The following is a 13324-nucleotide window of genomic DNA, read 5'->3' as shown; positions in this document are numbered from 1 at the left end:
TATTTCAAGCATCACAGACTTGAATCTCCATTTAACTTTGGCTTTTCAACAGCACTATAAGGACTCTGTAAAATATGAACAAAATCCAGTAATTTAGGTTTAGGTTCATGTTCCATTTATGCACTGATTTTTTTTTTTTTTTTTTTTTTAGAGGTTTCATGCCTCAATCCCTTCTCCTCCATTCTCCTCGGCACGCATGCACACGCACCCGGCATGAGTTTAAGCCACCGGGTCCGGGACTCGAACCATGGTCAACTAACTACATGGGAGTCCAGCGACATAGCCATTACACTAACTGCTGGTCCCCTATTTATGCACTGTTACCTGGTGCTTTAGCAATCATTTCTTTCTGAACTAACAATATATTATTTTCTATATACTTACTGGAGAAATGTTCATAAATATTTCATTATTAAGGTTTTCCTACTTTAACTTTTCAATGATGTATATTTTAGCTACTGTTCAGCACTAGGCTAAGATGTGTCACAAAATCACATCTCAGGCCAGCTACTCTTCTGGGCTCCCAACTCATACAGTGACCACAAATGCTCTCTCCTTTTACAAGATTCAAATACACCTCAAACCTTGGCACAGTCAAACCCATATGTATGATCTTCCCTCGCAGAATCAGTGTTGCCCATTTCAGTGAATGGCATCACCATACATCCGCCTGAGTAAGCCAGAAACAGGAGTTGAGCCTGACACCTGCCTCCGCCTCATCTCAAATCCAGCCCATGACTAAGTCTACAGACTTTATCCGCTTCTCTCCATCTCTACTACACCACCAGCTTAGTACAACCTCTTTTGTGAACAATTTTAATAGCCTCCTATTGGGTCTCCCCAGCTTGACATTAGCCTGGTACCAATCCATTCAGTCTCCATGATGAAGTCACAGTAATCTTTTCAAAACATACACTTGATCACAATGCTCTCAGCCATGTACAACCCTTCAATGGCTCTCCATTACCCTAGACTCACTAGGACACCCTGGAATGCTCTCCACAGTCTGGCCAGTACTGTTGTCAGCCGCGTGTCACAACAAGCTCTCTTGCCTCAACCCTGGGCCCCAGCCACAAACCTTTCTTCCCTTCCTCAAACCCACTACACGCCTCTCATCCCAGGGCATGTTGTCTCACCAAGTTGAATACTACTCTCTTTTCTCCCATCCTAGTTCATGTGTTTTCGTTCAGGCTGAAGCTGACTCCTCACATCTTCGGGAAATACTTCTCTCCCTTTATCAGCTCTCCTGGCACCATTTCCTCTGCACTAGTATTTCTACATGACTTCATCTCCTCCATTAGACTGGCAGCTCCATGAAGGCACATGCTCTTCTAGTAACTGCCTTGGCACATGGCACATGGCAAACCCCCAATAACATTTGTTAAATGACTGACTAAATAGACATAAGACTCCTTGGTTTTCCATTGAATTGGCTTATATTTACTAATTGACCTCCCAGAACAATTTCTGATACTACCGGATTGTTGGTCACTGTCACAATTACAACAAAATAAAACCCTTGTTTGTCATACTCTCAGGGTCTTCTTGGCTACTGACCGAGATGCTTTCAAATCACTTGGTTGCCATAGAAATGGATAAGATTTACTGTCTGCTCGCCCTCCCTCCATCCCAGGCCTCTGACTGGAATGCCCACTCACACACACACACACAACATGTTGACCAGTCAGCGTACTCTGACAAGGAAACTGAGAACTCAGGCCAATGTCACCACCTTGCCTGGGCTTCTCACATGTCTACCTGATTCTTGAACCACAACACCCCGATTTCAGAATCTAGCCTTTTGATCCTATTACCATATATTAATTTGCCCAGTAGTTCTTAAAGATTGTCCAGGTTATATCAAGGATAAGCTGTGATGGTTTAATCTTCATGCTTCTTTCTCCAAGCTGTCCTGAAAACTAAGGCAGAAATTTTATCCACACCTGATTCAGATGAGAAACTGAGAACCTGATGGCACTGAATCACCTCTTCCTTGACATAGACTCTGAGGCCAAGGAGGGTGGCCCAAATAGCTCAGACACCGTCAGCTGTCACAGTGTGACACTCTATAGGTCTCTTCTCTGGGGAGCAGAAAGCACAGTTTGTTAACCCTCTTTGTGCTGAGTGAAAGGCTGTCCAGTGCGTTTGAATCTCACAACCAAACCTATGAGCACATACCTTCACTAAATTCAAGATGATGATGGGGGAGCCAAACCTCTGAAGCATCTGGTCAAAGTGAAGGCCAGCCACATGTGCAAATGGATCTGCCTGATCCACTGAGAAGAATAAAAGAAGAATAAATACTCAAATGAAAATCATAAAGCAGAAGGAAAAGAAGTATAGGGCTTGGGCGTTTTTTTCAATGTTTAAAAAAATGCAATTCAACTAATCTAATCTAACTAGTTTCACTTCTAAATCCCTCTCAAGGGACTCATAGGACATTTATTCATCATATATTTACTAAATGTGAATGATTCTTACATGTCCAAAGAAAAATATAAATAACTTACTAGCAATCAATATTAAATAAAAACTTACTGCATAAAAATTATACAAGTTAGGCCAGCCAGTGGCAGTACCAGTATAAGGGTACTGTATCTCACATGGCCACCTCTGAGGTTCAAGTCTTAGACCCAGTGTCTTGAGAGTCACGCAGGCAAATATGCTTGCATGCTCAAAACCCAAAGAGGGAAATGGAGGAGAAAGGATTGCACATGGCCACCCCACCAGAGGGGTGATTTCTCATTTTCCTTCTCTCTCTCTCTGTCAAGCATATGTACCCCATGGCAAGCATTAAATAAATAAATAAATACAAATCGGCAGATGGCATAATGGTTATATCACTGGACTCCCACATAGTTCACATAGTTGACCATAGTTCAAGTCCAAGAGCCAGTGTCTTAAAACTTATGCTGGGTGCATGTGTATGCGTGCCCAAGATCCCAAGAGGAGAATGGAAGAAAAGGGATTGCTGCATGGCCATCCCCTCTGGGGGTGATTTCTTGCTTTTTGTCTCCCTGTCTCTCCTGTGAGCATATGCACCCTATAACCAAAAATACCTCTACAAAAATAAATAAATAAAATGTTTTAAAAAAATTATACAAGTTGGGCCATCAGGTGGCATGGTAGTTGGGACATTGGACTCCCACATGGCCCACCACTGTTTAAGCCCCTGACCCAGCTGCTTGAAAATCTTGCCAAGCACATGTGCATGTGTGCCCAAAATCCTAAAAAGAGGATGGAGGAGAAGGGACTGCAGTGTGAACATCCTTCCCAGAGAGTGATTTCTCACTTTCTCTCTTTCTGTCTTTCTCCAACAAGCACATGTGCGCTGTGACCAAAGGAAAAAAATTATACACACACATACATACGTATATATTCTCCTTCTAAATTATCTCCCTTCCTGAATTAAAACTTTCTTAAACTTAAGTATTTATGAGATTTCTATGACAATAGCTTATTATTTCTAAATGTGAGTATAGAATAGTTAGCACAAAAAAAAAATATTATACATACAAGTAATAGGTGGTTTAGGCATCATAGTTGAAATGTCCTGAGACCAGTATAAGGGTACTGATCCTCTAACTTGTACATACGAAGAATAACTTCCCGCAGTAAAAGACATCACAGAAGCATCACAGAGTATTTGTTCAGTCTCCACTTCATTGGCAACATCACCCTGAAAAGAAAGGTGCATTTAAAAATATTTTATGTCCTTAGAATTTGTCAATAAAAAGATTTCAAGTATACAACAAAATATAAATTCTTATTCATTGAATGTCTTGAAAGAAGTAAATGTTGATCAATATTCAATGTGCAAAATCATTAAAACGTAATAAAGGAAAACAATTAAAAGCAGCAGAGAATAGACTAGGGGAAAAATCAAATTAAATAGATAATAATACAAGTAGTAGATAGAGAATAGCTAGACTGGTATAAATGGTAGGGATGGAGAAAAAAAGAAAATCAACGCATGAAATTATGCAAGAGGTGAGGAAGAAGAGAATGTTAAAAGTAAACTCTGAAGATCAAAGAAGAAGGAAAAGACAAGAGTGAGGTACAAATAATGCCTGATGGAGAGAAGAAAATGAAAGAGGTTTTGGGGGATTGAGGGAGCTTTTTTTTTTAATAAAAGTATATAAAACTATGACAAAGAATAATTCAGAGGTACTAGTAACATGTCTGATCATGTAAATACTATAGCTGCCAATTTCTGATTGTTCTTAAAGCACCTGTTATAATGGTTTTCATTGTTTATATAATGCTAAGAACAATGTTCCTATTTTAAGCCAGGATTAAAGCCGATGCGTCATTCAGTCCGTCTACTCAGTCACATCTGCTCAAGATTCAGGTTATCTACTGCAACTTGAGATGGAGACAGAGAAAGAGCACTCAGAGATGGCATGGCTGGTGGCAGGGTGGGTGGATTTTTGCTATTCTTTTCTAGAGATGAACAGAAAAAGTAGTCTGGGCAAAACAGGCAAGAAGCAAAGGGTTCCCCATGCCTTGCCCTACTTTGTCTTCTCAAGAACGCACTCCAACCACCAACGCTTCCTTCTCTTCATTCCATAGGTGAAGGTGTTTTGCCATCTTCAACCGTTCATTAAACATGCACTGCATTTTTTCATATACTGCAGAAATGGCTCATCCTCTAAACTATTAGACATTTTATAACTCACTAAAGCACAGAATAACTCCATCTAAGCTGATTTTTCAGAACATCTGTATATTAGTCATATTTTTCACAAGTTTCAGATACTCTGGAGAATTATTTATTCCCTTGACAGTATCCCAAAGTATGAAATTCTACTTTTTATAACTCCACTTCATTTCATCAATGTCAGCAAAGCAGATAAAAACTTAAAAGTGTCAGTAATGATACTGTTTGTCTTCTTACCTCACAGTTTGCACCTCTCTTGAGAAAACGGGTCCCGGCAAACTTACTGGATCTCCTAGCTATGAGAGTGACATACACAGGTCGTCCATAGATCAACAGCTCTTAGAAACCAAGTTAAAGTTGTTCAGCATCCATGCTGGTCACAGTAGACTAAGAGAATCATTCTACCTTTTTATTAAATTTATTTTTTCAATCCATGATAGAGAATATGTGCATGCACACTTGAGGAAGAAAGTGAGCAATGAACCCTCAACACCACGATCCCTTTCCCCCAGCCCTCCAGTTTTCCAGGACCTTGGGCAATGCATACACTCACCAAGTGTGTTTCAGGTCAACTGGGTCAGGTATCCCATGGCCTCCAGCACTGCAGTTCAGTATTCCACCAACTACGCCACCAAAGCAGGGCCAAATCATTATACCTTAAATATACATCCACATATATCTTGTCCAATGGGATAAAGAACACTTAAAGCTCTACTAAAGAATTAGGGACCAACAGTTAGCGTAATGGCTATGTCGCTGGACTCCCATGTAGTCAACCACGGTTTGAGTCCCGGACCCACTGGCTTAAACTCACGCCGGGCACGTGTGCGTGCGTGCCCAAGATCCTGAGAGAAGAATGGAGGAGAAGGGATTACAGCGTGGTCATCCCCCCTGGGGGGTGATTTCTTGCTTTCTGTCTCGCTGTCTCTCTCTTTCTCTGGAGAGCACAGGCACCCTATAGCAAAAACCTCCCCAAAAAAAAAAAGAATTAAATAGCACTGGGACCAACAGGTGATGTAATGGCTATGTTGCTGGATTCCCATGTAGTTGACCACGGTTCAAGTCCCAGACCTGGTGGCTTAAACTCACACCAGGCATGTGTGCGTGGGTGCCCAAGATCCCAAGAGGAGAATGGAGGAGAAGAGACTGCAGCATGGCCATCCTCCTTGGGGGGGTGATTTCTCACTTTCTGTCTCTCTGACCCTCTCTGTCTTTCTGGTGAATGTACACACCAAAAAACAAACAAACAAACAAACAAAAAACTCTCAGAAAAGAAAAGAAAAGAAAAGAAAAGAAAAGAAACAGCATTGGCCATGTAGCTCAGCAGATCCTACATGGGATCTGCTGGCTATACTGGTTTGAAAAACACGTTGGCATGTGTGCATGCATGCCCAAAATCCTAATGGGAAAGGGAAGAGTTGTGGCATGACCACGCCCCATCGGCAGGTATTCTCTCTCTCTCTTCTCTCTCTCTGATGAGCAAACACACCCTCTGACAATTAAAAAAGAAAGAAAGAAAGAAAGAAAGAAAGAAAGAAAGAAAGAAAGAAAGGAAGGAAGGAAGGAAGGAAGGAGAAAGAAGAAAGAAAGAAAGAAAGAAAGAAAGAAAGAAAGAAAGAAAGAAAGAAAGAAAGAGGAGAGAGGACTGGCCCCAAAGCATGGTGATTAAGGGAGCTGGATCTCACATGGCCAACCATGGTTGAAGACCCAGCCCCAACAGCTTGAAAAATACACCAGGCATATGTGTGTGCATGCCCAAAACCCCGACAGGAAGGAGAAAGGGAGAAGGAATTGCTGTGTGGCCATGCCCCAGTGAAGGGTGCTTCTTTTCTCCCTCTGTCTGTTTCTGTGGCAAGCAAAATGCCCTGTGGCAATTAAAAAAAATAATGAAACAGCCTGACTGTAATGCTTCTTTTTCTATGAATTTTTGAGGAAATGGTAACCATGTGAAGGACAAAGGGAGACCTTATTTCTCTGTGTAGCCAGGTAAAAGATATAAACGAGTACAACTATTTCTTCCTTAGTCTTCAGAGATCATACACCTCTCACAAAGAGCATATTTCATTTAATAAGATGTTTACATTGTGAAACAATATTATAATACAAGACTGAGGAAATGAAGTATAGAGTACTATAAAAGCGGTCCAAACTTGTCATCTAACTGCAAAATCTGAACACTGCATTGCTATGAACTGCTTAACTGATATATGGCTTATTAATTAGGTCACTTTATTGCATTCTCTGAGCCACAATCTCACCTTTTGTAAAATGGAATAAATAATCATAAAGCTAACTATTTATATGAGGTAGCTGAGAGGGCTGGTGAGGTGGTGTGCAAAACTCCTAGTGGCTGGCCCATAGTTAATGCTCAATAAGCAGCAACCCTTTTATCATCATGAAAACTTCCAGAATTCACTACATGCTGGATGACTGAGAAACACAATTACTCATTCAAACTAATGAGCTTTACAAAAATCTATGGTACTGTTCACTATCTTAAAAAAAAAAAAAACAAATATTTCTTATGCTTAATAGATGCTAGGCCTTGAATTATCACCTGAAAATAAAAAGCAGTTTAGAACTACCTTTACAAAGTGTAGCACATTCTTTTAGTATCCTTGGTGGCAAACAACCCTGTGCTTTTCCCAGGTGGATTTTACTTTTGGAAACAGACAAAAGTAATTCAGGGCCAAATCTCAGTAAGCAGTGAATGATTAAGCAGATAACACCACTCAGTGGTTAAAAGTTATTATAAAGCACTAAGCCTGATTTTCAAGTGTAGCACATAAATCTCACTCATCTCCATTTCAAAATCCCTCTGTGTCTTTGCCTTGCCCTCTCCTATCACTGCTTTGCCATGGAGAAGGCAGCAAGCCACTCTTCAAGGCTGTCCTCTCCAGCTGTGCCCCTTGGTTCCACTCCTCCAAAATGCTCTAGTGCAAGAACACATAATGATGTTTAGTCACATTCATCCACTTAACGGTCTCAAAGCAACTACTCCTTCAAGCTTTTACTATAGAGACTTAAAACCTAAAACATGAGAAAGAACTGTCAACAAGAAAACGTGGTGGATGCACAAATGCCTATGTGATCCCTGAAAGTGATAGGAAAAAGCAGGATGCAATTGGTAGTTTTAGATGCTGCCCTCCTAAACCTTACAACACAATAGCACCTTCTGGAATTTTCCACATAGTTATAAATTAAAGATGAAACTATAGAAGGAAACCCATTTTTCATAAGATTGAATGCATCGAACTTAATCCAAGGCTCAACCTACTTTAGTCTACTATACCCCCTTCTAATCCAGGCCTTCATTATGTTACAACCGAACTACTGCAAACTCATCCTAACTCATGTCCTTAGTTCTAGTCTCATTTTATTTGACACAGCTTGAAAATGGCTGTCAACACGAGCTTCCTAAATACTACTTTGTACATGACACCCTCCTGATCAAAAACTGTTATAAGTCCTAGAGCCAAACCCAAAGTCCTTAGTCTGACTATCAAGGCAACCTGGTGACTGGCAATTTGACTCCTTCCCATTATGTCCTACTGCCTGGGAGTTTTCTTATGTTCAAACCACAAGAATACTGCTATGTATTTTTCCACCTCCACACTCAACGCTTCCCAGATGTGTGATCTCTATCTCTGCTTGCTGCTAAGGCCTAACTTCTGTTTGGAGCCTGTTCCCATGAGCCAGACCCATTCTCCCCACAGTGATTCTGCCCCTTCTCCCTAATCAACATGATTATTACCCGTGTCTCTCACTCTGCATGGAGTATTTTCTTCCTTTGTTGTTTATTAACCTTTCCATGTACATAAAAGATCCATTCGGGTAGTCTGCATTACTCTCTGTATTTCTACTACAGGGTATCATGGGTAATTTTCTAGTTGGCCAGCAAAGTCAAAATTATAATCACATAATTCGTATGTAGCTTTCTACAATTGATAAAGCATATGTTTAATAATGTTTCTTTTCCTTTTTTAAAAAATAATTATTCTCTTATTTAATTCTATTTGTTATTATTATTTTTTCAATTTACTAGAGAGAGAGAAAGAGAAAATAAGAAAGCAAACCATCAGGTCCAGGACTTGAACCACGGTCGACCATGTGGGAATCCAGCACCCTCAACCACCACACCACCTGCTGGCCCCAATAATATGCTTCTTAAGTTTCTACAAAAAGGATACTTGACTGTCCACAGAATCCGTGAATAATATACAACAGCCAGTCACGGTGCACGGTATTTTTAATTATATCTAGAAGTTCACCGTTCCACACGTACTTCATATAAGGTTCACTACAGATCCCAAATACACCTGAAAAATAGAAGATATGAAAACTGGTTGACAATCAACTCATTTTTATGCCCTTAAACTTCTGCTTTTAACTTCAAACTGAGATGCCTGATAAACAGCACTGTCACTTTCAGTGGGTACCGATTCTTACAGTCAAAAAAGAGATGGATTTTCTGATTTGTGGGAGATTTTAATGTAGGAGAAAAGAAGATAGCTGAAAAATTAGGTACACATTTACCAATTCATTAACAAAGTTAAGACATGGCAGGTAGCAGCTGAGAACACGGCTGTCAAGTCAGAGTTCCCGAGTCTAAATCCTGCCTCTTCTCATCGGATTGACAGGCGTGATCAAGAGTTAGTTACTTACTGGGAACCAGCAGTTAGCGTAATGGCTATGTCGCTGGACTCCCACGTAGTCGACCGCGGTTCATGTCCCAGACCCGGTGGCTTCAAACTCATGCCAGGCGCGTGTGCGTGCGTGCCCAAGATCCCGAGAGGAGAATGGAGGAGAAGGGATTGCGGCGTGACCATCCCCCCTGGAGGGTGATTTCTCGCTTTCTGTCTCTATGTCTCTCTCTGTCTGTCTGGCGAGTGCATGCACCCTATAGCGAAAAACCTCTCAAAAAAAAAAAAAAAAAAAGAGTTAGTTACTTCTGGCCTCAGTGACTCCACCTCCTTATATGTGCCTGCATCACATGGTCGTTGCAAGGAGTAAATAAAATAATAACGAACACACAGTGTTTAGAACAAGCCTGGTTTGTTACTAATACTCACATAATCGGTAGTTATTTCAGGCTTCCTGTATATAAAAAAATAATTTTATCGAACATGATTTCAGCATATCCAGGTAAATGCATCAAACAGCAATAAGTTTTACAAAACATGAAGTGAAAAATAAGAAATAAGTACGTTTATAAGACAAGGCTTGAATGGTTGCAGTCATGTTGGATAATAATCAATTCCACTTTCTTCTCAAAATATACTTTGTTAAGAGTATCTATTTACATACTATGACAAATATACTTTGGTTTAATTTAATAAGAACTAAACTATTTTCTCTGTCCTTTCAATGCATTACACAAAGGAATAAAAAAATAAAAAAATACAGACATGGGGACCAGCATACAGCATAATGGTTATGTTGCTGGACTCCCACATGCTCGACCACAGGTTGAGTCTTGCACCTGGGGGCTTAAAACACATCAGGCATGTGTGCATGCAGGCTAAGGTCCCAAGAGGAGAATGGAGGAGAAGGGATTGCAGCATGGCCATCCCCCGGGGGGTGGGGGGTGGAGGGTGATTTCTTGCTTTCTGTCTCTCTGTTTCTCTGGCAAGTGCATGTGCCTTATAGCAAAAATCTCTCCCTAAAAAAGTAAAGTAAAAATAAATTAAAAACACCGGCATGGATTTGTGTCCTGTCTTTGTCACTTATCAGCTCTGTGATCTTAGACAAGTTATTTAACATCACTGAACTGCAGTTTCCTAAATTGGAAAATGATGACACTATTACTCACCTCAGAGACACTCTTCATATTAAATAAAATAGTATATCTAAAAGGCCTGACACACAGTGGAGAGTTTTTCTAAAAATCGTATTATTTTTGTTTTCTACCTTCTCTCACATCTTCTACTCTCACTCCCTCTTTCTCTTCAGTTTCCCCCAGCACAGTAGGAGAACAATCCCTTCCCCTTCAGCAAAGGGATGTGTATCTTAATCACCAGAATCTGTGTGTCTTATTACATGGCAAGGAGGAATTAAAAGTATAGATGAGGGCCAGCAGGTGGCATGGAGGTTAAGATGCTGGATTCCACATGGCTGGCTGCGGGGTTTGAGTCCCAGACCCAGCAGCTTGAAAATCACGTCGGGTGCATGTGCGTGCATGCCCAAAATACTGAGAGGAGACTAGAGGAAAAGGGATTGCAGAATAGCCACCCACCCTGCGGGCACGAGGGTAGATTTCTCGCTTTCCCTCTCTCTCTTACTCTCTCTGGCAAGCGCACGCACCCTATAGCAAAAAATAAGTAAATGAACAGATGGACTTAAGGTTGATAATTGGATGACCATGAGATGAGGAGAATATTCTGGATTATCCAAATGAGCCCAATGTCATCATGGGATCCTTGTAAACAAAAGGGGTAAACAGGAGTGTAAGTTTCAGGGCGATGTAATGTGGAAGAAACATTAGGTCACTGCTGGCTTTGAAGATGGAATGGATCCAGGAACCGGTGATAAGGGCAGCCCCTGGAAAATGGAAAGGACAGGAAAACTGACTCTCCCTAGAGCCTCCAGAAAGGAGAACAGCCCTGTCAACACACCACTGTTACCCTCTGAGACCCACTTTGAACTTCTGGCTTCTGTAAGATAAAAAAAAAAAAAAAAATGTGTGCTGTTGTAACCACTACATTGGTGATAAAGTTACAGCAACAATAAGAAATTAATACACCCTGTTATTCATATCTATCCTGTAGCATCACTCCAGGGATGGCCAAAAGGTAAGTAGATTCAGAGGCTTACTTCAAGTCCCAGAAGAGATTTGGTGATACTTTTGACTTTTAAACTACTGTGATATTCAGAAGTAATGAAAACAAATATTCAGACATGCTAGTCTCTTTCCCAATTTATTGTGGCAAATGCAGTCCTCCCCTCCACCTGTCCTATGTAACCCAGAGGGTTACAATTTGGGTATCTGACCAGGGCAAGCTTGCATGATCTATTTATCTAGATAGGGCAAGGAGAATGCACTGGATTTGGCCTTGGCTCAAGTGATCATCAATCAAACTATCAAGAGTCTAGGGCAATGCTGGAATGACATTCAATTTAAGTAACAACTTGAGCCTTGTTAGAGTGGACTGTGGCCTTTGGCAAAACACTCACAACACAGCCAGCCTCTTCTTGGGGTTCTACAAGGACATACCCTACAGGAACCACTCTAGATCAGATTCTACCTCTGCACCCCATCTTCACCACTGGCATTTAAGTTCTAAGGAGCAAGAAGTCCAAAGACTCTACTGATTTATTAAGTTTCCACAGGCAACCGATTCAGCTAAAGGGGCTTAATGTCAGGTTTGAAATGATTCCTTCATCGCATTCACATTAACAATGCCTCTAGTTTTAGAGTTTTAGACCAACCTACAAGTCAAGCGATAAAGGAACTAAATAGGTGGATAAAGACGGTGTGACTGGATTCGCTCAAGATCTCCAGAGGTACCCTAGACTAGGCACGCTTCTGCAGTGATCCTGCCAAGGTCCTGACCAGAGCAGGGCCTATGAGGGACCGAGAGGTCAAGCTGAGAGTATCAAAGTAATAACAGCCTCTGTTCTGCTACCCTGATTCCTCTGGACGTTGGCTACATTATCTTCAACTCTAGCCTCAGTTTCCTAGGTAGTATTTATTTTTATAAAACTGACACTATACCTACAGAGCAGAGTTTTTACAAGGATTAGAGGTATTATAAATAAATGTAGTATAGAGACTAGCAGATGGTGTAAGGTTACATCACCGGACTGCCACATGGTCAACCATGGTTCATGTCCCAGACCTGGTAGCTTGAAACTCACACCAGGCGCATGTGTATACGTGCCTAAAATTCCAAGAGGAGAATGGAGGAGGAGGGATTGTGCCATGGCCATTTCCCCGGGGGGGTGATTTCTCACTTTCTATTTCTCTGTCTCTATCTTGCTGGTAAGTGCACACATCCTATAGCAAAAATCTCTCTTAAGAAAAAAAATAATATAAAAATGTCTAGCATACAATAGGCAACCCATGGTGACTTTTTTGCAAAATTCCGTCTGTAATGAACTGATTTCTATGAAGGAAAATAAGATGCTATGTATTCTCTAATATTAAAAAAAATAAATTCTCCATTTAAATTTCACCAAAGTCTAGACATGAATGTATTCCATAAAAAGTACATGAATAATTGCTAGAAAATGTCAGCATACGCTTTTCTGACTGGCCAACAAATAAAATCCCATGGTGATTAATGATTCCTATAAAAATGAATTGGCAGTTCATGTATCCAAAACAACCCCTTGTTAGGGACAAAGAGCAATGGAGGGATGGAGAAGTATGAGGGAAATATGAGTGAATTTAATGAGATGTCATTTCATGGATTCCATATTAACATTAACATTACCCAGACGTGCTGAGTACCACCTACCGCTTCCACCCTGTGTAATTAATCCTTCATCTTCAAAGATGTCAAAACCCTCCTGGCGAGTCTGGGTCGTTTCTGACTTTAACATCTCCAGGGGCATTCGCAAGACAGTGAGATTGTACTGGAGCGAGTGGGACAAATCATAGCTATAACTGAGAAGAGAATCGAAACTTAGTAAGAATTACAAAAGCAAAGCATAGTTCATGGT

General features: G+C 40.8%; 1 protein-coding gene across 2 annotated transcripts in view; it reads right to left on the bottom strand.

Moving 5' to 3' along the window:
- FIG4 (FIG4 phosphoinositide 5-phosphatase) overlaps positions 1-13324 on the bottom strand; it is a 126678-nt gene that overhangs the window by 86662 nt on the left and 26692 nt on the right. For both annotated transcript variants that reach the window (XM_027775138.1, XM_027775139.1), the window contains exons 6-10: positions 13120-13268; positions 8851-8979; positions 4898-4998; positions 3517-3679; positions 2179-2276 (exon numbers count right to left, since the gene is read on the bottom strand). In XM_027775138.1, the coding sequence (XP_027630939.1) occupies positions 2179-2276; positions 3517-3679; positions 4898-4998; positions 8851-8979; positions 13120-13268 (640 nt within the window). The remainder of the gene's footprint in view (positions 1-2178; positions 2277-3516; positions 3680-4897; positions 4999-8850; positions 8980-13119; positions 13269-13324) is intronic.

This window comes from Tupaia chinensis, unplaced genomic scaffold (genome assembly GCF_000334495.1).
Source record: "Tupaia chinensis unplaced genomic scaffold, TupChi_1.0 Scaffold000527_1, whole genome shotgun sequence".
NCBI classification, from domain to species: Eukaryota; Metazoa; Chordata; class Mammalia; order Scandentia; family Tupaiidae; genus Tupaia; species Tupaia belangeri.
Note: the sequence above shows the minus strand (reverse complement) of the source record. Positions and strands in the feature narration are given on the sequence as shown.